The 26,060-nt window shown below is 49.0% G+C and overlaps 1 protein-coding gene across 1 annotated transcript in view; it reads right to left on the bottom strand.

The window, feature by feature from the left end:
• Positions 1 to 308: 308 nt before the first annotated feature.
• Positions 309 to 26,060, bottom strand: part of PPIF (peptidylprolyl isomerase F) — a 29,969-nt gene continuing 4,217 nt past the window's right edge. The window contains exons 2-6 of the mRNA XM_060240782.1: positions 20,700 to 20,730; positions 19,259 to 19,347; positions 12,815 to 12,911; positions 10,301 to 10,376; positions 309 to 834 (exon numbers count right to left, since the gene is read on the bottom strand). Coding sequence (XP_060096765.1) covers positions 699 to 834; positions 10,301 to 10,376; positions 12,815 to 12,911; positions 19,259 to 19,347; positions 20,700 to 20,730 — 429 coding nt within the window. The 3' untranslated portion in view covers positions 309 to 698. The remainder of the gene's footprint in view (positions 835 to 10,300; positions 10,377 to 12,814; positions 12,912 to 19,258; positions 19,348 to 20,699; positions 20,731 to 26,060) is intronic.

Consider the following 26,060-nt stretch of genomic DNA (forward strand, 5'->3'; position numbering starts at 1 on the left):
CAACTGATGTTGCAGCAGATGGGAAGTGCTTATCTTTTCAGATTGTAAAGACAGCCTACAGAACATAACTTCAAGGTTTGTTACTTAGGCGATGAGCCTGCTGACAAACTCCGATGAAAATGAACCCGGGGGAAGACCCGCTACTCAGTAAGTCATCTCGACTGAGCTTCTGGAAACGCAACATCAAGACTCCTAGAGGTCAACAACACAGTCAACCACTTGACTGCCTGCGTTTGAAATATCGATCCGGTTGCTATAGATGTTGGTCAACAGCAGTCAAACACATTCACTTCAAATAGAGTTCAAGTGCCTTGAAGGTAGTTAGATGAGAATATGCTACTTAGGATTCTCGCAATTCAGAATTTACACATTTACTCAATTCCCAGTGCAGAAGATTGAGGTACTTGGAGGCTTTCTAACAGGCTTCTGCTAGCAGCCTTTGTTCTTGCATTTTTTCCAGTTATCAAACTTTCAGTTCTCAGCACTTATATAAAAACAGTACAACTCAGTTAAGTTGAAAGCACAAAATTGGACATTAGACCTGACTAAGCGGAGCGTCCCCAAATATTTCAACTCTTCCAGATGATGGCTCAGAAGTTTATTTTCTTTTCAGTACAAAATCCAGGAGAGAAACGCTTAAGAATGGATTCAGTTTCACATCGGAAATGATTTCCCAAAGAGGAGGGGCACGTCTGCTGTTAGGACAGCTGGCCACAGTCAGTGATGACTATCTTCTTTGAGGGCTTTCCACTTTTGGAGCCAAAGCTCTCGATTTTTTTCACAACATCCATCCCTTCCTTCACATAGCCAAAGACAACATGCTTTCCATCTAGCCTGCAACACAAAACAAGAACAATGCATGGACACAAAAAGCAATGCAAAACTACTTGCAAGCTTGTGGGACAAGAGCTTAACTAGAGTTTGGGGCAACAGCTACAAAGTAGGCTTGCAAACGAATAATTTGGCTCCTATAATTGTATTTGTCTTAGTGGGCCTTAGCAACATTAAGGGCTGCTGACCTTTTGGGAACAGCAATGTACAGTTTGGAAGATATTCAATGCAAACACTCAGTACTGGTGTTCAAGCCATCCAGTGCCAAATGGAATGGGCTGGGGGAATGGTTCACATCCCATCAGCACGTTAAATGTGACTGCCAAACACATGGATGGCAAAAACGGCAGCCTCTCTCTTTTTAGCATTTTGTTTCCAAAAGATAACCAGCCAGCCACAGCTAGAGGCAAGGGATGACTGAGCTTAGACCCTGCTTCTATTCAGAGTTATTCTGCTTCCAGACATGGAGGTGAATTTAACCATCATGATTAAAAGCCACTGACAGGACCGCCCTCCCAGAGCTGGCAACCTTAATAGACACACCACCTCTCATTCATTTCAAATCACAGCCTTCTGTACAATTGGCACATTACACATGGGCACAAAACAAGATTTTGCTAGGATTAACCAACATAAGTATGATGAGAAAAGAAAACAGAGAAAAGCACCCAAGTATTCCCACCAAATTCCATTTCAAAACAGCAGCAAAGAGAGAGGTAGTCTATTATTTAAATTTTAGATAAACTGTAGAATTAGGGTTTGTAGAATCTTTCGGGCTCAAGTGTCGTGTTCTACTGGAGAAAGTTTTCCTTCCAGACGTTTCGTTCTCAGCTGCGGAGAACATCCTCAGTGGCGTTGCAGCCGGAGCAGGCGCTCTGACCTTCTTAGCTGCTGTGCATTGAGTGAGGCCAGGGCTGCTGGAGAGCTGCTATTTCTAGGCTGGTGGGGGTGTGGTGAAAGGGCAGCTCTCCAGCAGCCCTGGCCTCACTCAATGCACAGCAGCCAAGAAGGTCAGAGCGCCTGCTCCGGCTGCAACGCCACTGAGGATATTCTCCGCAGCTGAGAACGAAACGTCTGGAAGGAAAACTTTCTCCAGTAGAACACGGCACTTGAGCCCGAAAGATTCTACAAACCCTAATGATGTTACCAGCCGTGAAAACCTGAAATCTTTGAAAACTGTAGAATGTTAGTAAAGGACACACCATGGGGAAAAGATGGAACCTGACGGGCCAGCTCTCCAGGGAAAGACACGCTCCCAAAGTATACTGGCTTCTCCATTCAGGACAATGGCATTTGACCAAGCTCTTAGGAGAGGAGACTAAATAACAGCAACATTACAGGGCAGAAGACTCACTTCTTAGTAGCATCTGACCTAATCCACTGGCACAGTCAGAACATGACATGAGACAAGAATACCAATTACTGATCTGCAATTCAAGGGTTTTTCTGACTTATGTTGGCTGTGGAATGGACAATCCAATTAAGACTAGCTCTCCAGCAGTCTGATTACATAACGGGAGTCACAGCATTAACATCGTAGACCTGAACACTCATTAAGCATTTGACAAGTAGTGAAACATGATATAAAATGTGTGTCTCCTCTCTTACAGTAGATACATAAGAGGAAGAGGGAACTGGATTTACATCCCACCCTTCACTCAAGAATCTCAGAGCAGCTTACAATCTCATTTCTCTCCACCAGTGAAGCTAGGTGGAGCTGAGAGAGCTCTTCTGAGAACTTCTCTAGAGAGGACAGCTCTGAGAGAACTGTGACTGACCTAAGGTCACTCCAGCAGGTCCATGTGGAGGAGGAGTGGGATTCAAACTCACTTCTCCCAGATTAGAGTCTGCACTCCTAACCGCTACACCAAACTGGCTAGGAAGGACACTATGTAATCCAGGGGTCACCAGACTTTGAGCCTATGGACACCTTTGGAATTCTGACACAAGGTGGTGGTGCAGCCACAAAATGGCTGCTGGGGTAGCGGAGACAGCCACAAAATGGCTGCTGTAATTTACCTTCAGTCACACAGTGAACTTTATTGTGTTCGGGTGACAGCTGCAGCCAAAGAAATACTTTTTAACATCTGCACAGCTAATCAAATCTCAGCCAATCAGAAGCCTTGGTGGACCCCACCTGGTTCCACCTACCTTCTAAAAACATTTGGTGGGCACCAGAAAAGGTGTCAATGGCCATCATTATGCGCCACACAGAGGACTTCAGTCTAGTCTTTCAGAAGAGGTAGGAAAATTTGCTGGGATTTACTTGAGGACACATACTGGCGTGGTTACATTAGAATTACACTGCCCAGCCACCTGTGAGTATTTCTGGCACACATTATTTGGATGTGAGGGACAATAACAGAATACACTTGCTTTTACATCTGATCATAGTCGATGGTTTCCCTTCCCTGCTCCTCCCACTGTCTTTGGCCCTCACATCCTAGTCAATTGGGGATCACATAATACACACACAAGGAAATGCTGTTCTCCACTTTGGGTCAGACAGCATTTTTTCCAGGCCAGTTTGGCCAGGGATCCCGGAGGGGTTTTTTTTTGCCATCTTCTGGGCATGCAGCAGGGGTCAGTGGGGGGGGGGGCGCGTGGGGAAGAGGCGTTTGTGAATTTCCTGCATTGTGCAGAGGGCTGGGCTAGATGACCCTGGAAATCCCTTCCAACTTTATGATTCTAAGACATCACATAGCCAACTGAGTAAAGCAGTACAGCAGCAGACTAGAAGAACTATGGAAAGGTATTTCCGCTCATGTCCTTAACTATCACCTGAAAAGACTGCTGATAAAGGGCTACAGTTCACGGGAGGGGAGGATCTTGTAAAAATTGTCAAGTCTGCTATGGGTTACTCAATATCTGTATTAAGGTTGGTTCTGAAGTGAAGGAGTCTGGGTACTTTACAGTGTACACCGGGGGCTGCTAGCTCACTCTCCTGCCCCCTCTCTAGAAATGCCTTTGTTGTGTAACCTGCTTTGAAATGCTAACCTGTGAACAAGATAGTGGCGCCTTCCCAGCCTTGTTCTCTGTGGGGAGTATGGGGTGTCAAGACTTCGGTCTGGGAACGAAAGAAGTAGCATCCTAGTGTGAAGATGTGTTGCATAGATTGCCCCCCGTAGGAATCCTTTAGATTCATACTTTAAATACTGGATTAGTGCATATGTGTTTCAGTCCTTCAATCTCTGCCATGGTCCACAGTTCTGATTACAATAAACTTGCTACTTTATCAAGAGACTCGTTATTGAATTCAGCCGACTTGACATTTTGAAGGACTCCCTATCTTGGAGTTCAACCTTTCCGGCAACTGAAAAGGCGATGTCCGAACAGTCTCCGGAGAATGGAGGATTCCCAACCAGAGTGGAGGGGGCCGAGACACCCTGGCACATCCATACTGCCAGAAGGACCGCGGCCTCCCCTCCACAGTTTCAGCTGGTGGCGACCCCACGGCAATACCAGCCAAGAACCTCCACTACGCTGATGGATCAAGCCCCGGTCCGTCGGGAGGCGATCATGACCCGCCACACCAAGCGGGTCCAACTGGCCGAGGCCGCCGCCGTCCACCCGGGCGAGGCGAGCGAAGGCGCCAGCGCCGCGGGGGCGCAGGACCTCGAGAGTGGAAGCGAAGGGGCCGAGTGCGGAGCGGAGGACGGAGGGGCGAGCCCCAAGGACCAGACCGATGAGGAGTACGAGACGTTTCGCGCGATGGTCCGCAGGGAGATCGACGGGGCGGTGAGAGACCTAAAGGACCAGATGCAGACCCTGACCGCGCAGCTGGGCAGAGCGCTGGGGGTGACCGGGGCTCACCAGCAACAGCCAGCCCCGGCGGGTCCGCGGGGACCCCCGGCTCGACAGGGCCCCGCCGCTCCTCCACCCGGAGCGGCCCCGCAAGCCCCAGCGGCGCCCCCCCCTGCCCCGGTCAGACAAAGAGACCTGGGGGGGGGGGCCGGGAGCTGGACGCCACGTTCGACGGGGACCCGGAGGAAGTGAACTACTTCGCGATCCAAGCAAACAGCTACATGCACTACTGGGGGGACTCATTCCCCGATGAGATGAGCCGCGTGGACTACCTCGGGTCGAAGCTACGGGGCGCAGCGAAGAAGTGGTATGTGAGCCTATGCGAAACCAACAGCCCGGTCCTCCATTTCGTAAACACTTTCGTGCAGGCCCTGCTGACCCAGTACGAGGACCCCCTGCAAGAAACCCGAGCGCTGGCGGCGCTGCGGAACATGAAGCAAGGGGCCCGATCCATCCGGGAGTACGCGGCCGACTTCCAGGCCAACGCCGCCCGGGCTCGGAACTGGAACGAGGTGATGAAGATCGAGCACTTCACCAATGGGCTGAACCCGAGCATCCTGGATAGAGCGCTCACGCAAGCCCGCCCCGATACCCTGGTGGGGTGGATTCAGCTGGCGGGGGAGGTGGAGACCAACCTGAAACGAGTGGCGATGCTGCGCCAAGCACTGGCCGCCGGCAGGGGAACGCCGAAAGCAAGCCCCGGGAAGGCTGAGCCACCTAAAGTCAAGAAGCAGGCGGTGGCTGCCCCGGGGGGGCCCCGACGTTGTTTTCGGTGTGGGGACCCCAACCATCTAGCCTCCGGCTGCCCCCAATCAGCCACCGGGGCCGCCCCACCGCAGGGAGCCACCCGCCCGGGCACCCCCGGCCCCAAGAAAACCACCGGCCGCCCTAAGGACGCGGCGAAGAGCAGCGCGCTCCTGGTGCAAGACGACCTACAAGAGGAGGAGGTGCGTCTGTCAGAGGAGCTGGCCGAGCTGGCGTGGGAAGAGGAGCCGGCGGGAAACGACGCCGACCTGCTTTGAACGGTGCCAACCAGCAGGTCGACCGAGAGGAGGCACCGCTCACGGTGAGACCCACGGGAAGGTTGTACTTTATAGTGGTCAAATTGTTGAACCCAAAGCTAAAAAGGTTCCTACAGATCCGGGCCCTCATAGACTCGAGCTGTAATAGAGAGCTGATTTCCCCCAAGGTGGTGGAGGCTCTGGGATTGAAACGCTTACAACTGCCCCACCCCATGCACTTTGAACAGATGGATGAGTCAGTAATGGGGGGGGAACCCTGCACGCAAGAGACTGAGCCGTGCCCCCTGGGGATTGAGGATCACTGGGACTCAGAGACGTTTGTGATCGCGCCCGCCTGCGGCTACCCCGTGGTCCTGGGAGTGGGGTGGTTGGAAAAGCACGAGCCCCTCATCCGCTGGAGAGCCCAGACTATCAGATTTCCCGACCCAAGTTGCAACCAGCACCTTTGGCAGGCAGCATGGGGGCCACGAGCGCCAGCCGCTCGGGAGAGGGCGTGCGTCCTGGTGGAAGAGGTGCACCATGTCCCGGACGCCTACCGCGACCTGATGGAGGTATTTAGTGAGCGGGAGGCCAACCAGCTACCCCCCCACAGGAGCACAGACTGTGCGATAGAACTAATCCCCGGGGAAAGCCTTCCCAGGGCCAAGCTCTACCAAATGGGGTGGGCTGAGAAGAAGGAGCTGCGAAAATTCCTAGACTTGAACTTGAAAAGGGGGTTCATCAGACCCGCGACGGCCCCCCACGCGGCCCCCGTGTTGTTTAGAAAGAAAAAGGACCACAGTCTTAGGCTTTGCACGGATTTTCGTGGGATTAACGCGATTTCCATGTCAAACGCCTACCCCATCCCCCTCATCAAAGATTTGCTAAGCACGGTGGCGGGGGGGAAGATTTTCACAAAGCTTGACCTGCGGGACGCGTACTTCCGAGTGCGCATCAAGGAGGGGGATGAGTGGAAAACGGCATTCAACACCCCGATGGGGCAATTTGAATATTTAGTCATGCCGTTTGGATTGCAAGGGGCACCGGGGGTGTTCATGAATTTCATAAATGATGTATTGCGGGAATTTCTGTACAAGGGGGTGGTGGTGTACCTTGATGACATCATTATTTATTCGCAAGACGAACAATCCCATGTGAAACTAGTGAGGGAAGTGCTGGCCACCCTGCTGAAGCACCAGCTCTACGCCAAGCTGTCTAAATGTGAGTTCCACCGCACGGAACTAGACTATTTGGGCTTCCGGGTGTCTGGGGACGGGCTGGCCATGGATCCAGCCAAAGTTCAGGCAGTTCTAGAGTGGGCCCCCCCGAGGACACGTAGACAGCTCCAAAGTTTCCTCGGATTCTCCAATTTCTATAGGACATTCATTGAGGGGTTCGCCCAGATCGCTCTGCCCCTAACAGACCTCCTGAAGACGAAGGGGAAGGGGGAGGAGGCAAAGCTGAATTGGACACCGACTTGTCAGGCGGCTTTCGACCGGCTTAAACAACTGTTCACAAGCGAGCCGGTCTTAAGCCACCCAGATGAGCGGAAGGGGTTTGTGGTCCAATGCGACGCCTCCGACGTCGCCGTAGGAGCCATTCTCATGCAGAGGGATGAGGAGGGGAAGCTGAGACCCTGCGCTTACATTTCGCGAAAGTTCTCGGAGGAGCAGAGGAACTGGTCAGTGTGGGACAAAGAGGCTTTCGCTGTCATGTTTGCACTGAAAACTTGGAGGTCCTGGTTGGAGGGAGCCAGGGTGCCCTTTGAGATATGGACGGACCACAAAAATCTAGAGGCACTAACAGGGAAAAGAAAATTGAGTGAAAAGCAAATCAGGTGGGCGGGCTTCTTCTCCAGATTCGACTTCACCCTGAAACACATCCCGGGGACCCGCAATTTCCTAGCAGACGCCCTGTCCAGGCTCCCACAGCATGAGAGCCAGAGAGAGGAAGTGGTAGATTCCCTGATCCCCCCCACACAAGTGGCGGCTATGGTCACTACCCGCTCGCAGAGGAAAAAGGAATTGAGCGGGCTAAGCAAAGAACGAATCACCCTAGAGGCCGAACGGGAGGGAGGTGGGCGGCCGGAGGGGTTGCAGAAAAGAAAAGACGCTCTTTGGTACAAGGGGGAGAAACTGTACATCCCGGAAATATTAAGGAAAGAAATTCTCCAACTATGTCACTGCTCCAAATTAGCTGGGCACTTCGGCTATGTAAAAACCTTGCACTTGGTGCACCGGCAGTTCTGGTGGCCGTCCCTAAAGAAGGATGTGTCGGACTTTGTAGCTGGTTGCCCGGTGTGTGTGATGGCAAAAAGGAGGGGGGGGAAAACCCCGGGACTCCTACAGCCTCTGGAAACAGCAAAACGGCCATGGGCCATGGTGTCCATGGACTTCATAGTCGAGCTACCCCCCTCCCGGGGGAAAACAGTCATACTGGTGGTGGTGGACACGTTTTCAAAACAAGCCCACTTCATCCCCTGCAGCCAATTACCCACGGCCAAGAAACTAGCGACTTTATTTTTCGACCACGTGGCCAAACATCACTCCATCCCTGACAAGGTCATAAGTGACAGGGGGCCTCAGTTCGTTGCCACCTTCTGGCGGGAGTTTTGTAAGTTACTAGGGATGGAACAGGGGCTAAGTTCTGCCTATCACCCCCAGACGGACGGACAGACTGAGAGAGTGAACGGGGTGCTAGAGCAGTACCTACGGTGCTTTGTGAGCCTACGCCAGTCGGACTGGGCGGACCTCCTCCCCTTCGCTGAATACGCTTACAACAACAGCGCTCACAGTTCCACAAAAGCATCTCCCTTTGCAACAGTGTTCGGGTATGAGGGAAAGCCGATTCCCATGCTGCCAGGGGGGGAGGGATTGACGGGCTCAAGTTTCGAGCAATGGTGGCAAGGTCCCAGCCAATGTTGGCCAGCCATTCAAGAAAACCTGAAGCTGGCCAAGGAGGCGTATAAGAAACAGTATGATAAAAGCCATGTGCCAGTCTGGGACTTGAAGGTGGGGGACTCCGTGTACCTGTCAACAAAAAACCTGCCTCTGGCACAACCGTCTAGGAAATTGGCTTTTAAGTTCTTAGGGCCATTCAAAATCAAGCGGGTAATCAACCCGGTGACAGTAGAGTTAGACCTCCCCCCTGCTCTTGGTAAAGTCCACCCTGTTTTTCATTGCAGCCTACTGCGCAGATCTCCGGGGCCGTCCAAATGGCATTCACAAGATTCACCAACCCTCCCCTCGAAGGGGGAGTGCCGGAGCCTCTCGGGGCCCGAGTTCCGGAGCCATAAATGTGACTCGCCCTCCTTGCAAGGCCGCCCGGCAGGAGGGGGATCCTAGGGGGGGCAGTATGTCAAGTCTGCTATGGGTTACTCAATATCTGTATTAAGGTTGGTTCTGAAGTGAAGGAGTCTGGGTACTTTACAGTGTACACCGGGGGCTGCTAGCTCACTCTCCTGCCCCCTCTCTAGAAATGCCTTTGTTGTGTAACCTGCTTTGAAATGCTAACCTGTGAACAAGATAGTGGCGCCTTCCCAGCCTTGTTCTCTGTGGGGAGTATGGGGTAAGACTTCGGTCTGGGAACGAAAGAAGTAGCATCCTAGTGTGAAGATGTGTTGCATAGATTGCCCCCCGTAGGAATCCTTTAGATTCATACTTTAAATACTGGATTAGTGCATATGTGTTTCAGTCCTTCAATCTCTGCCATGGTCCACAGTTCTGATTACAATAAACTTGCTACTTTATCAAGAGACTCGTTATTGAATTCAGCCGACTTGACAAAAATCACTCCCTATTCCTCCAATTTTGGGTAAGCCCTGGTGGTAGAAAGCACTGCCAAGTTGCAGACAACGTATGCTGCCCCCTCCTTTATGGGGCTTTCAAGGCCAGAGACGTTCAGAGCCTTTGCCTGCCTCCACGTTGCAACCCTGGACTTCCTTGGGGGTCTCCCATCCAAGTACTGATCAGACGCAGCCCTGCGTAGCTTCTGGAATAGGATGCGATTGGGCTAGGTTCAGGGTGGAGATCGGCCATCTAGGTTCAGGGTGGACATCCAGTCCTAGATATTCCCTTATTAAAACTGGAAGTAACCAGAAACAGTCTAGTAGAAGAGCACTTAGAATCATAGAGTTGGAAGGGACCTCCAGGGCCATCTAGTCCAATCCCCTGCACAATGCAGGAAACTCACAAACACCTCCCCCTAAATTCACAGGATCTTCATTGCTGTCAGGTGGCCATCCAGCCTCTGTTTCAAAACCCCCAAGGAAGGAGAGCCCACCACTTCCCGAGGAAGCCTGTTCCACTGAGGAATCGCTCAAACGGTCAGCAAGTTCTTCCTAATGTTGAGCCGGAAACTCTTTTGATTTAATTTCAACCCACTGGTTCTGGTCCTACCTTCTGGAGCCACAGAAAACAATCCCACACCATCCTCTAAATAACAGCCCTTCAAGTACTCGAAGATGGTGATCCTATCACCTCTCAGCCACCTCCTTCTCCAGGAGGGTTAAAAACAGCCACTGTTTCCAAGGGAGATCTTTACAACTTGGGAAGAGTCCTTCACTCCCTCCCTCCCTCCTCCCTGCCCAACCGTGAGCAGAACTGGAGCCCTTCACCAAGCCTTGTGACAAAGAGCCAGTGTGTGCATGCTTCCAGAATGCTTACCAGTCAGTTTTGGCTGTGCAGATGAAGAACTGAGAACCATTGGTGTTGGGTCCTGCATTGGCCATTGAGAGGACACCTGCAAAAGCAACAAGACAGCCATTTAATTCACCACACACACACCCAGCACAGTAATTCAGTTTGTTTTTGCAGCTTGTTCTCTGTCTGTGTCTTGAATGGGCGATGCTATTCCCAGAGCGTTCCTGACACAGTCTATTCAACATGAACTCTGAAGTGTTCCAGTTGGAATCAGGCACTATCCCATGACTCTTCGGCATTCAGGACCAATTAAGTGCTGACCCCCTTGCCCAAAATTCTTCTTTTAATTTCCCCTCCCCCAGTGCTCCTCTCCTCTTCCTATGCTGTTTTTGCAAAACAACTCCAAGTAGTGCTTCGTACACACACCACCCCTGGAATCCCAAGAGATGCTTCAGGCACGCCCAACAGCTTAGGGGTTCTGGAGGGGATTCCCCCCCCCCTTTTTAAAGACCAGTTTCCAAGACATAACACCATCTGGCCACTTCAGAAGCGAGGTCACCATACAGAATGGAGACCAGCTCTTCAAGAAACAAGCTCTTGGCGACACATAACTACTCTGCGCTGTCTGCCAAAGCCTGATCCAGGCCCCCCCACAGCCCCCACCAAGCGTTCTTATTTATTTGGATTTCTATCCCGTCCTCCCTGTCGAAGCAGGCTCAGGGTGTGGAAGTGGGTGGGGCCAAATAGGGCTTTTGTCCAGCAAGGCATCTGATTGGCTGGGCAGATATTTTTTAAAATGTAGCTTTGGCAGCAGCTGCCCCTGCAGCATAAGGATCTACAGTCTGTGACTGACGGTAACCTGCGGCAATCATTATGTGGCTGGCTCCGCCTCCTGCAGCAGCCATTTTGTTGATGCACCCACCATCCCATGCCAGAATTCCCCATGTGCCTGTAGGGTAAAAAGGCGGGGGACCTCTAGCCTGATCTAAGGAAATAAAATGTGGCTGCATTAGTCAGACCAAGAACACTCGAGGAGTTTAAAGGGCTTCACCCTCGAACTCACACAACTTTGGTGGGGGATCATGTCAAGGAGGACAGGACCACATTTTGCTGGGTCATCCCCCTCAAGAATGAACAAGCATGACCTCATGGTTTCCTCTTCCTGCTGCTCATCCATATGATTACAATTACAAAACATGACAACCACCATTTAATTACACTTAATTAGGGTTTAGACTGGAGCTTCATCTGAAAATATGAGCCACAGAATTCCTCTGGAACGGCACAATGCTATCCACCATATCTTCCAGTCTTTAACCAAACCTCTTCCAGATTAAGTTGGTCCAGTTCTGGAAGAAATACTGGAACTGGTCTGTAAATTGCCATCGTCCTGGTGGCTACTAGCAAGATAAAACACCATCTAGTAGCCAAGCAGAAAAGGGACTGAGGGAGCATCTAGCTATCAGCTAATCTACTGAAAACTTTTTCTGCTCCTGAACTTTCAACACCAGCTTTACCTAGAAGATGAGACTGACCTCCATTCCTGGAAAAACACATGATGAACACACAATGAACCTTATAATGAATCCAAGTTATCAATCTATCAAGGTCACTTTTGTCTTCTCAGGCTGGGAGGGGCTCTCAAGGGTCTCAGGCTGAGGTCTTTCACATCATCCACCCACATGGTCCTTTCAACTGGAGATGCCGGGGATTGAACCTAGGATCTTCTGCATGCCAAGAAGATACTCTAGAACAGGAGTAGGTAACGTTGGCTCTCCAGATGTTTTTTGCCTACAACTCCCATCAGCCCCAGCCAGCATGGCTAATGGTTGGGGCTGATGGAAGTTGTAGGCAAAAAACATCTGGAGAGCCAACGTTCCCTACCCCTGTTCTAGCCCCTCTCCAATTACATGCTAAACTTCTGTCAGGCAGTTATTAGAAAAGGTCAGGAGGGAGAGCAGAAGGTCTACATAGAGCACATAGCTTCCCACAAAGGGGGACACACATTCCACAGAAGAACGAGGTCACACACACAGAGCCCCAAATGGTCTTCACTGATACAGCTGAGCTGTGTGCAGGATGTCCAGCATGGCTTCTAAGGACAACAATGCTGGCCACCGGCCATGCAATGCATAAAAAAATCCTGAGGAGTCACATTTCTCATCCATAGGCCTACCACACTATTGACAATGTGTAAGGTGGTCTGGAAATGTAGGCCTCCCCTCTGGTTAAGTAACTAGGGGTGGGGGAGGAAGGACAGAAAGTTAGAGTCAGTTTGGTGTAGTGGTTAAGTGTGAGGACTCTTATCTGGGAGAACCAGGTTTGATTCCCCACTCCTCCACTTGCAGCTGCTGGAATGGCCTTGGGTCAGCCATAGCTCTCGCAGTTGTCACCCTTGAAAGGGCAGCTCCTGTAAGAGCTCCCTCAACCCCACCCACCTCACAGGGTGTCTGTTGTGGGAGGAGAAGATATAGGAGATTGTAAGCCGCTCTGATTCAGAGAGAAGGGTGGGGTATAAATCTGCAGTCTTTAGCTTACCTGGCCCAATGTGCTTCAGTTCAAAGTTTTCATCAGGAAATCGGCTGCCGTATATGGACTTGCCACCGGTGCCATTGTGATTGGTGAAGTCGCCACCCTGGAAGGAATTACAATTATTGAGAGTTCCGTGTAGTAACTTGTATCAAATCTATCTAAATGAAACTCATAATCAGAGAAACCTGTAATGTGCAACATTGTTTTTTGAGGAATCCAAGTGTGATAATTATTTGGTTAAACACAAAGTTTGAGAGCGCTGAGTTTGTGTTCAAATCTCAACTGGGTGATGGACCCACTAAGGAGACTTCTGAATGCCATTATTTTCTTAGCTTCCAAACTACAACATGGGATAATATTGGCCCAGTTTACAAGGATAACATACGGGAACACCTCTGAGTAGCTATCAAGATTGTTCTTACTCGAAGGCATGCTGCATAGCTTAGAGAAGGGGTCCCCAACCTTTTTGAAGATGCGGGCACATTTGGAAGTCTAACACAACAAAATGGCTGCAGCCAGCCACAAAATGATTGCCACAGCTTAACATTAGCAATACAGTGCAGATCCTCATGTTGTGGAGGCAGCTGCTGCCAAAGCATCATTTACAAAAACCTGCACTGCCAACCAAATCTCCAATAGTTGACCAGAAGCAACTGTGAGGTGGGTGGGGCTGGAGAGGGCTCTCACCGCAGCTGCCCTTTCAAGGACAACATCTGCCAGAGCTCTGGCTGACCCAAGGCCATGCTAGCAGCTGCAAGTGGAGGAGTGGGGAATCAAACCCGGTTCTCCCAGATAAGAGTCCGCACACTTAACCACTACACCAAACTGGTGACGCTGTGTGTTATACTTCATGTAGAAACTTTGCCAACAATACTAAAAATTCTTCCTTCCTTCCAATGTTCAATGTCAGTGTCATTCAGCTTACTGTTCCGATGGTCTCTCCATGCAATTTGCTACTGACAGGATCTCCAGCAATTTCTTATTGGTATTGCTGGTTTTCTAACCCAAAGACACCAGGCAGACTTGTTACGCAAGTTCTGCTCCGCTTCTGCGGTTGCACCTGGGGGACGCAGCCTCTTTGGGCAGCCCAGTGCAGAGGCTGACGTGTTACAAGACAACATGCCTATTTCTACTACTGTCTCTCCCACCCCACCCCACCCCACCCCACCCCCAAGCAGGAAACTCTGAGTCTGACATGATGCCACAGCTGCCGCATCCCTGGCAGCTGGTCAGGAGGTGTGGCTTTAAAACACCTTCCAATGACATCACAATCATGAGACGTTTCCACTAAGAGTCATGTGAGTACTGGACACAGGGATGTGGCTTTTGGCAACAGCTGTGTAACACCTAGAAAGTCTGTGGTATGAATCACGTTGGTACCTGAGGATTCATTCAAGTTCCACCTCTGTTGAGGATTTTCAGGTTGAAACTTTGTTCGGGACAAACTTACAAGAATTTTGAAAGACTACGAGTTGGAGAGTTTTAAAACGGAGTGGGAGAAGTTCAGAAGATATGTGGAAAAAGAATGGAAAATACAGGGACATTGGGTGATTTTTTATAATAACCGAATAATGAAAATGGACTAAAATAACTGAGTAGGTTTATATAGGTTTTGTTTACTCTCTTGTAGGATGATATGTAGTTTTCTTTTTTAAGGAAATTCTTTAAGTGATAAGGCTATCTTTTTTTTTTAAATTAGTATTTTAAGTAATTGACACCGGCGGGAGTCTTGATATGGGGGGAGGATAAAATTGAGTAATGTATGGGATAGGTATAGAGTGTTTTTCTTTTTACGGCATTAGTATTGGATATTATTACCATATGTTACTAAATAAAATTGTTTTAAGTAAAAAGAAACTTTGTTTGGGAGTAAAGAGAATGCCTTGGGAAGAAGATAAAGTAGCAGCTAAAGCAAAACAGAAACAAACCTCGGCTTTTTGAACCTTGACTTTACACCCCTTAACGACAACCCAGAGGACACCACCTGCAAGGGGTTTGATGGGTGGCAATGATTTAGATCTCTGGAAAAGGCTGCAGTCCTCTATGGTGCGGTCCCCAATGTGGTGCCCACCAACCTTTTCTGGTGCCTGCCAATGATTTCAGAAAGTGGGTGAGGCTGGTTGGAGCTTTTGCCCAGCAAGCCTTCTGATTGGCTGTGCAGATCCCCCCCCCCAAAAAAAAATGTTGCTTGGCAGCAGCTGCCACCACAACACAAAGATCTTCAGTGTGCATGAAGGTCAGCTGTAGCAGCCATTGTGTGGCAACCAGTTTGAGGCTGTGCCCACCACACTGGGTCAGAATTCCAAAGGTGCCCACCGGCTCAAAAAAGGTTGGGGATCCCACCTCCATGAAACTGCCGCGTTGCAGCTGAACAGGACTGAAAAGGGCTCCAAAGGACTTATACAACCACAATTCATGTGCCCAGCGGGCCAGTCTTTTCCGGTGTGCTTGTCAACAATGGAACTGCTAGCAAAGGGGGGCTCCCCCCACCTCTCTCAGTAGTGGATTCCACTGTTGAAAAACTCCGTCCAAAAGTTCTTCCCAATATCCAGCAGGAACTGTCCTGCCCATTATTGTGTTCCAACAACCTAACTCCTGCCACCAAAGGACACTGAAGAGAAAGAACCAGCCTTACCAGAGGTGCCCCAGGAGGTAGAAATGGAGATCCTGGAGGGATGACTGTGGCACTAGGAAGTAACTTCAGCACATGTGTTCACACTGGATTCTACTGGCCACTTGGTAGCTGCATATATGTTTCAGCTATGTTCCTAATACCTTCGGAACCATCTCCCAACACTCTTTGATGAAGGGCCCACATCCTCCTCCCTCCTCACTGGAGTTCTGCTGTGCGATACTCCCACAAGGGTTGCCAGTTCCAGGTTGGGAACTTCCTGGAGATGGGGTTAAGGTCTGCGTAGGGCTGGGATAGAGGTCCCCCCCACCCAAGCATCCATTTCTGCAGTCTGGAGATGAGCTGTAATTCCAGGGAATTCCCAGGTCCCACCTGGAGGCTGGCATCCCTACCACACAAACTGACATGACTATAAGATAACACATTTGGACTGCTTTCCCGGGAAACACTACAGCACTTTCACTTAGAGAAAAGAATTCTGAACAAATATGTAGGCTATGGATGGAAGGTGCTAGAGAACACTAAACTGCATAATAGCTTGCCTACCCCTGAGCAAACACGGGAGCATGCTGTCCATCATTTAAAAAAATACTTAAGCATTTAATGTACAATTCCTCTGGTTTAACGGCCATTAACTGCATCATGTTGATCTCATGCCTTGTCTCTGGGATGACAAACATCCCTCCTACAGCTTCATAGGGCAAAGGCAGCAACCCTGAAGCAGAGTTTGAATTTAAATTCTATAGTGACAAAGTTCTTAGCAAAGACAAAAACTTCCACTGCCTAACGAGAGAGGAAGAAGGCAGAGAGAAAGAAGCAGGGAGGTTATTCTGCTAGAATGGGAGGGGGGGGGAGTATAAAACAGATATTCATTTATGGAGCATCTTGTTTTTGTATTTTTACATTGTTGTGTACATGTGTATGCGCATGTGAGTATGTGTGCGCACCTGGGAGTTATAGTGACCTCTGGTGACTGACCCCTACTGGGGGCCTTGAGGATATTCTGGGAGGTGGTTAAATAAAGCCTGCCCCCGCCTCTCACCTCTGGTATTTTAAGGAAGTCTCCCATCCAAGTACTTGCCAGAGTTGACGCTGCTTAGCTTCCAAGATCTGAGATCAGGTTTGCCTAGGCTATCCAGATCAGGACATTTATAGAGCATCTTAACAGCAAGTCCACACATCTGACAATTTGGGCCCTAGTTCATGGCAGCTTATGCTAGAATGAAAACCTGTTTGTCTATTGCAGAAAACCTCAGCAGGAGTCACTGAAATTAAGCCCTCCTTTAACCATCAGGAAAAAAGGACTGACTTTATTCAAATGCAGGCACTATTTCTTCCATCCAACATCTCTGCTCCTCACAAGCAGAGAAAAGTAGAGGCTCACCACTAGTTCCTCACTGAAATTCATATGGAGGCCTTACAAGAACTAGGAAAATTGCAGCATCCACATGAAAACAGCTGCCCATACACGTACCATCCACAGCAATGCAGACTCGACTACTTTCGGGCCTTCTCATCTCTGTTCCCTAAGCTGAACATCACCAGTACCCTACCTCACTTTCTGAACAACCTTCTGCACTTTATTTTTACAGCCACTGTGAACGAATCAGCATTCAAATGAGAAGGAACTGCCATTTCATGCATGCCCCAAGTCACGCTTCACTGACTTAGAACCGCTTTAACTGCAACTCAAACTGAGCACATACTTATCTGAGGCGAGGTGTCTGTGGAGATTGCGGGCATGGTGTGCTCTGAAACACCTACTCTGGCAACAGCAACACACAGATTAGTCTCAGAGAACAAGAGGCGGAAAAGGTTCATTGCCAGCCTTATGTCCTACCAGCCAAGACTCCTGAGAATTCTGTTTTCTTAGCCAAAGCCCCCCTCCCCTTGAGAGAACAAAAACAGCAAGGGAGTATAATCAAGTAGGTTTCTTAAAGGAAGCTGGGCAGTAGTCTTTATTTTACTAAGCAACAGCCACAGAAACAATTTTAGAGTTGTCTCAATTGCTATATCCAGTTACAAACTGTTCTTCAAGTAGCAAAAAATAATTTCTTTGTATCTGACAAAGGGATATTTGACTCTCAAAGCTTATCTCCTGGAAATGCAGTTGAGCTGCCGGACGCGAATCTTGCTGTTCTAATGCAGGCTAACAAGGCTGAAACATTTCTAAAATTTTACTGACAGATATTTATAGCTCTGTTTTCTTTCCAATGCGGACCCATAGGAGTTTACACCACCTTATTCCCTCCATCTTCTCCTCACGAGAACCACCCTGTGAAGGTTGCAACTCCTGGAGAGAGCACTTGCTCAGCATGCAGAAAGTCCCAGGCTCAATCTCCAGCATCTCCAGTTAAAAGACCAGGCAGCAGGTGATGTGAAGACCTCTGCCAGAGATGCTGGGAGACCAGCTGCCCGTCTGAGTAGACGCTACCGATTCTGAGGGACCTGTGGCCCGATTTAGTGTGAAGAACCTTCATGCATGTGACACACAGTAAGCTTCCAAACTGGGCCAGAGCAGGAAATCAAACCTGGGTTTTCCAGGAGATGGCATCACACCCACGATACGACACTGATGGAGAGCCATGTTAGTCTGTCTGCAGCAGCAGAAAAGAGCAAGAGTCCAGCAGCACCAGAAAGACTACCAAAATCTGTGGCTGGGGAGGAGCTTGCGGGAGTCACTGCTCACTTCTTCAGATATCTGAGCAGTGACTCATGAAGGCTTCTTTCCTGCCACAAATGCTGTTAGTCTTTAAGGTGCCACTGGACTCTTGCTCTTTTCTGCCACTGTAAGACACCGGCTCTCTCAAATTCCTCCCAGTACCACCCCAAATTAGTGTCTACATTTCACCCTTAATGACCTGCTCCATTAATATAAATAACTTTGACATGGCATAATCAACCACTGAAAATGAGAATAAAATGCGCAGCTACAGAGATGGGGAATGAACATGATGACCCCCGATTCCAGCTCCCACAGAACTGCCACCCCTTCCATGCATGTGTTTCCTCCCTCTGATCAGGGACACCACTTTACAAAGGTTGCCATCTCCAGGAAGGCATGGATGCATGGACACTTCCTCCATGCATTTGACCTGGAAATCAGGCAGAGGTGGAGGGATGGTGCTCTTCTCTCCTTGCACACTCAGTGTACAGAGAACTTGTGTGAAGAAGGCGGCTGTAATTCAGCAGCATGTTTCCAAGGAGCAGTCAATGTGTGGTCAAGGGAAGGTGGTTTCCTCCATCTATACGCTTACTTGGCAATGGATTTATTTATTTATTTATCAGATTTCCCCCATCATCACTCACCTAAGGACCACAGAAGCAATTTACATGCATCATAACACAGACGTTAAGCAACAAAATCAAATAATACATATTTAAACATATTCAAACCAGCCCAGGTTATCTGGTTAACCTCTAAAGGCCAACCTGAGCAGTCCATCCCTGCAAGCCCCACAAGGCGTATTCCGCAAAGTAGGGGCCATCACTGAGAAAGCCCTCGCCGGGTCACAGCAAACCAATTCTCTACAACAAGTTGTGGCGGCAACCAAGACACCCCTGTGCCATTAGTTTTCTTCCTAAAATGTCACTACTTCACTATTCAAGGGTGGCAAAAATTCCCACACAAGCGACTTTTATGACAAGACCAATAACAGACCTTGTTGTGGATGTTATCAGCATCTTGGCCACCAGCTGAAACCTTTCTTCTGTCAGCTGACTGCAATTCATTGAAAATGATGATTAAATGGACCACTTTCTCTGGTCTTTAGGTGAGTGGCCTTCCACACCTTCAAGTTAACTGGTTAATTCGTTACCTGGCACATGAAAGAAGGAATCACTCTGTGGAAGGTAGATCCTTTGTAGCCAAAGCCCTTTTCGCCTGTGCAGAGAGCTCGAAAGTTTTCTGGTGAAAGAGAAGTCGGGGGCGGGGAAGGGAATAAGCACACATTGTGAAGCTCTGGGTATTACGAGTGCAAGACAAATAATCATTTCTGAACAAATCCACATCACTGCTTCTTTCAAGGAAACAGATCTTTGAAAAACAAATCTGGAGACAGTGTCCTCCTGCCCCTTGTTGAGACTGTAACTAGCTGCAGAAGGTTTAAAAGGCTTTGGAGAAGTGAAAAACTGGGCTGCTCTCCCCCCTCCCCCAATGCACATACAACTCCCACTAGAGTGCATTGAACAAGGTCTCATTAAGGCAATAAACCTTTCTGCACTGTAATATCTCAGAGGGCAGACAGAGGTCCTTGCAAGTGAATGCTTCTCTACGTAAGACAAAAATTCTACACTATAAACTATACATCCCGGGTGGAGGGGGAGAGGAAGGAGGCTTCTGTTTGACTACTTAGTTGTCTTTTTGATATCTACTTTTTAAGCTAGATGTCAGGAAGGCAACTAAGATATTGGGGGGGGGGCGCTACCCTTCTCCCTGATCAATAGCTTTCAATGTGTGTTGGTGGAAAGTCCCATCAAGTCACAGTTGACTTACGGCAACCTGTAGGGTTTTCTTCAAGGCAAGAGACATTCAGAGGTAGTGCTGCCATTGCCTGCCTCTCCATAGCAGCCTTGACTTCCTTGGTGGTCTCCCATCCAAGGACTAACCAGGGCTGACTCTGCTTAGCTTCTGAGATCTGATGAGGTCAGACCAGCCTGGGCCATGCAGGTCAGGGCAACACACACACACACACACAAATGGTTTGCCACTGTCTGCCTCTGTATAGTGTAGCGACCCTGCACTTCCTTGGTGGCCTCCCTTGCAAGTATTAACTAGAGATGACCTTGCTTGGCTTCTGAGGTCCGATGATACTGGGCCAGCCAGTGCCAGTGCCTCACAATCCTCACCGGCCAGCTGGGCCCCAGGGAGGCCGCCGTGTGGCTTGGCTCGGCCCAGCAATCCCTGAGGGCCAGACCAAGTTGACTCAAGGGCTGTAAATGGCCCTCAGAACGGACGTTCCCCACCCCTGCTATAAACCATAATCTGTAGTTGTTCAATAACTTGCCAATGTAGCATTCTGGAAAGCTGCAGCATAATGTTCCAAGAAAGGATCCCCCCCCCACCCCTTTTTAACAAAGAACAGAGGCAGCAAATAAAACTGATCTTCCTACATTCCCGTACTTGAAACCACAATGCTGACTGAAACAAGGACGTTTCAGAAAACCTTTTCAATTTTCCTTCCTTCCTGTTTTTTTCACCAACATGATCTAAATTAACCTTGTTTAAAAAATTAAGTACCAACAAAAGCATAATCTTACCTGCTGTTTTTGGCACCACATCAGCATTCAGCTAGAAAAAAGAGAGAAAACACCTTATAGTTTAGATTAAAATATGCAGCCAGTTTTGTTATAAAAAAGAAAAAAGAAAAATGAAGACAGACCCTGAACAGGGTGGCAGAAAGATTTAATGAGACCAACACAATATGTGTTGAGGACAGCCTTTGATCATATTAAGATTTATTTTTAATCACCTTTCTGATTGCTTTGATTTAATTTGAGCACAGCTGAGATGATCACTCACTGATGCAAGACAATCCCCCCCCCCCCCCACTATTTAAGCCCACTTTTCTCCCAAAGATTCAGAAAGGGAAGATAGCAGCCACATTATGGCTTCGTTTCCCCAGAGGTTTTTGGAAGGCAGATGAACAAAGCACAACTTTCTCCTACATCCTGAAAGGCCAACTGAGACAGGAGTCCTCCATGAACAGGGTTTGTTTGGAGTGGGAACATTTCAGTCTGGTGTGGAAGGAGAACAGTGAGTGAATTGGTAGCCACAAAAACAAATCCCTCCACTCCCCCAAAAACCTTCAGGGGATCTAAGCCTGTATTTCAGTTTCATCATATCTGTTCATATTAACATACTGAATATCACGTTTTTAAATCAGAGCTGTATATATGGCTCTCCTCTCTTCCATCTTATCCACACAACAGTCCCGTGAGGTAGGCTAGACTGAGAGGATGTGACTGTCAGCGGAGGGGCATTGAAGTTCCAAGAATGAAGAGACTTGTCTTTGTTCAAAACTAGTTTCCATTTATTGATTACAACAATGTTACTCTCTACGCAGGTTAATTGATACTAATAGCGACTTAGGTATGAGCTCAAGCATTTATAGGCATACATCAAAGCATAAGGGTTTTAAATCACCTCTCACAATAAGGCAGAGACTTTTCCACTGAAAGTAACCAGTTCCCATATCTGTTATCTCTTCACTTGCACAGTCTGTCTCTCCTCCCCTGCTGTGGCCTTGCTCGTCCCTGGCCAGCGCCTGGGAAGGGGCTAGATGTTTTACACTTCAAAGACCTTTGACACCTTAATCACCCCTCCTTCGCATTCCCTCTACGCTGGTGTTAGTGAGGCCAGAAATCATAGGGTTGGTAGGTTCACAGTAAATAAACATTTCAACTAAAAGTAAACTTCAAGGCATACAAGCTGACAGTGACTGGCTGAAGTAAATGAGTTCTATGGCCATCTGTGGATATGAACCTGACCCTCTCTTGTCCTAGTTTGGTGTAGTGGTTAAGTGTGCGGACTCTTATCTGGGAGAACTGGGTTTGATTCCCCACTCCTCCACTTGCACCTGCTGGAATGGCCTTGGGTCAGCCATAGCTCTGGCAGAGGTTGTCCTTGAAAGGGCAGCTGCTGTGAGAGCCCTCTCCAGCCCCACCCACCTCACAGGGTGTCTGTTGTGAGGGGAGAAGACATAGGAAATTGTAAGCCGCTCTGAGTCTCTGATTCAGGGAGAAGGGCGGGATATAAATCTGCAATTCTTCTTCTTCTTCTAGTTCACCTCCAAAACCACACCAGTGTTCCCTTTCTAGTCACTGATTCTGCACAGGCACATATGGTACGCTAACTGAAATCACCTACAGCCCAATTCTACCGGCTTCCAAGTCTACAACTGTGTTGCATTCAAGAACATTATGAGCACATAAATGTTTACTTTTCCAAGATCAGAAAAGAACCTGTGTTTACGCAACTGAACAATTCACTTCTCCCCGCACTGAAAGGAGTATAAAAATTTCACTGGGATCAAACCCAAAGTAGAAGAGAGAGTATGCCCGAATAGGGGAACACACGTGCCCATTCTTCCTGATCACAAATGCATTTAATATATCAAGTAGGAGTCCTGTAGCACCTTTAAAACTGACAAAGTTTTACTCAGAATGGAAGCCTGCGCACTAATGCTTCAGTTCAGACCAACGCGGCTGCCCACCTGCATTTAATGAATGAATAGTTAGATGGATTGGAGGCTAAAATAGCTGAAAAGTGAGGTAAAGATGACTTAAGAACATAATAAGAGCCATCCTTGATTATGCAAGCAAGGATTCATAGCTTCCAGGCGGGACCTGGGGATTCCTGGAATTACAGCTCATCTCCAGACTACAGAGATCAGTTCCCCTGGAGAACATGGATGCTTTGGAGGGTGGACTTTACGGCAGTGCACCCATACAATGCACATCTTCTAGGGAGGACTTCATGTCTATTTAGGGAAAACAGAAGGATGATGGGAAAGGGAGAACACTAACCGATCCCTGCAAACAATACAGGATTAATTCTTAATCAATCATTCTCAAATTCTTAATCCTCCTCCCCAGATCTCCAGGAATTTCCCAACCTGGATCTGGCAACGCTACTCTCCCATCCCCTGCTGGTGGCTGAGGCGGGGGGGGGGGGCAACCAGACAGACCACAACCAGGATGAGTGCGCAGCAGCCTTCCGTCCATGCTCCCCAGCTACTGATACCAAGAGGCACAATGCCTCTAGTACTGAAGGGAGTAGATATCCACCACAAGTAATAACAGACGATAGCCGCATTCCCTGTGAATTTGTCCACTCCCCTTTCAAAGCCTTCCATATTGGCAGCTACATCGCCACATCCTGTGGCAGCAAGTTCCACAAGTTAACTAACTGCTGCATAAAATTAGTGAAGTCCTGTGCAGTTTGGCCAAAAGTTTCTAAGGAAGAAATGAAACTCACTCCTGTTTGCCAGATGCAAACACACACAATACGAACATCTTCTAGGGAGAGCTTCATGACAGGAGGATGATGGGAAAGGGAGGAGTGAACATTAAACCATCAAGTCCCTGCAAATACTTCAGGATTAATTCTTAATCCTCCTCAAACTTAACTCCTTTTTCACCAAACAAAAAACCCTGAAAACCAGCCAGGAGAAAACCTCCTGAATTTGCCCTAACTCAAAATTATCTCAGAGGCGTACCGACCCAAACCCTACTGACCCTAAACTAACATGGGATGAGACGTGACAGAACTTCTCTGGACGGAACAGGCTTTTGTCTAATAAAACCAGCAGGCCTCTCAGTGGTTCTTCCGGAAGCCAGAGCTCAACAGACATCAGTCTCTTTAAAACAGTCAGGAAACCCCATAAAGAGAGGCCTGACACATTAACCAGGAAGAGGGAAGGCGGAAGGAGACCACATCTTTTGCTTCTCAAATTCTGCATATGCTTCAAATCTGTAATCTTGCCTCTTAACACGCAGAGAGAGTTTGCAGAGTGGAACTTTGCTACCGGGACTCTAGATTTAGGCCAGTATTTTGGTGACTTTTGTGACCAGGAACAGTTGGGGGGGGGGGACTGAAGTGCTGGGAATTTGTGAGGGGGAGTCTGGGGAGGGTGCGGTTTGGAAAGAGAAGGGACCTCAGTGGGGTCCAAGGCCACAGAGTCCACCATCCAAAGCAGCCATTTTCTCCAGGGGAACTGGTCTCTGCAGCCTAGAGATCAACTGTAATTCCTGGAGATCTCCAGCCCCACCTGGAGGCTGGCACCCCTAGGGATATACTTAATGCCCTCTACTGAGATCTGTCTTTGTGTAACCTTTCCACTTTTCCTAACAGCCCTGCTCTTTCACCTGGTGTCAGGGTCACCTGCCTAAGAAAGGCCACACAAATCACCTGGAGGAGTCATCAGGGCAATTAAAACAACGTGAGGCTTGTTAGTCTACAACGATATCCTGCAAGTCCCTGCATGAAGGAGCCCATCAAAACGACAGCCTCTGTGAAAAGCATGAGAAACAACACAGACACAAAGCTGCCTTATTCTGAACCAGGCCACTGGGGTCCATCAAGAGATGTCTGGTCTACTCAGACTGGCACTTGGCTCTCCAGGGTCTCAGGCAAAGGTCTTTCACATCACCTCTAAACTAGAGATGCCAGAGATTGAACCTGGGACCTTCTGCATTCCAAGAACAGGCTTACGATGAAAGCTTATACCACAGGCGCCGACATTCACACCTACAATGAACATATGACCTCACCCCCCCCAAAAAAGAAATCTTATTTACTTTGTTTACACCCTGCCTTCCTTCCCCGGGAGTGGGGGCCAAAGCAGCTCACCTGGTTCCCCTCTTCTTCACTTTGCCCTCACAACAACCCTGGGAGGTAGGTCAGGCTGAGCCATGTGCGTGACTGGTCCACGGTCAGTCAGCAAGTTCCGATGGTACAGGTGGGGATTCCAATGAGAGCCTCCCTGCTCCCAGGCCACAACACCATGAGGCCAGACAGTCAAACCTGACGGAGCCCAACAGCCTGAAAACGGAAGCAGGCCTCAGAAAACTTCCCTGCCCCTCATTTGCCAGCGATCGTTGCTTGCTACAAACAACACACCTTAGAAGAGGCCCAGAATTTCTAAAGGCTCTCAAGGGCACCATCCAGAACAACTCAACATTGCCCAACATCCCACACACACAGCTGAACTTCACTGATGGTCACAACGCAGGGCTTCCTCCTTTCCCTCCTCTTCACTTGGACTTTCTTCACTGCTGCCTCTGCCCAGTCCACTCACCACCCCGGAACAACTTGCCACACACTCTTGCTCAGGCAGATGTCCCAGGCTAGCCTGAAAAGCATCAGATCTTAGAAGCTAAGCAAGGGGTCACCTTTGGGAGACCACCAAGAAAGTCCAGGGACGCCACTGAGAGGCAGGCAATGGCAAATACCACTGAAGGTCTCTTGTCTTGAAAGCCTTTGAGGTTGCTGTAAGATGACCAATTTGGTGTCGTGGTTAAGTGTGCGGACTCTTATCTGGGAGAACCGGGTTTGATTCCCCACTCCTCCACTTGCACCTGCTGGAATGGCCTTGGGTCAGCCATAGCTCTGGCAGAGGTTGTCATTGAAAGGGCAGCTGCTGTGAGAGCCCTCTCCAGCCCCACCCACCTCACAGGGTGTCTGTTGTGGGGGAGGAAGGGAAAGGAGATTTTGAGCCGCTCTGAGACTCATTGGAGCTGAGGGCGGGATATAAATCCAATATCATCTTCTTCATGGCACCTTCGATCGCCACCAGTGTAAATCTTAACTCCGCATTTGGAATTACACACCACACACACATTAAGTGTCCAAAGCAGATCCACTGTGTATTTCTGTGGTGAACAGTGCAGCCTTTGGAGCAGGAGTGTCTGCAAACACACAGCAAAGACAGGTCCAGTCAATGTTCAGCCAGCTGCAGCTTTTGGACACCTCTGCCCATGGAGGTGTGTTGCTCTTTAGCAGGGGCGGCCAAACTGTGGCTCGGAAGCCACCTGTGGTTCTTTCACACATATTGTGTAGCTCTCGAAGCCCCCACTGCCCCATCAGGCAGCTTCGAAAAAGCATTTCTCTTTTTACAT

The sequence above is a fragment of the Heteronotia binoei genome, chromosome 6, assembly GCF_032191835.1.
Source record: "Heteronotia binoei isolate CCM8104 ecotype False Entrance Well chromosome 6, APGP_CSIRO_Hbin_v1, whole genome shotgun sequence".
Classification (NCBI taxonomy): Eukaryota; Metazoa; Chordata; class Lepidosauria; order Squamata; family Gekkonidae; genus Heteronotia; species Heteronotia binoei.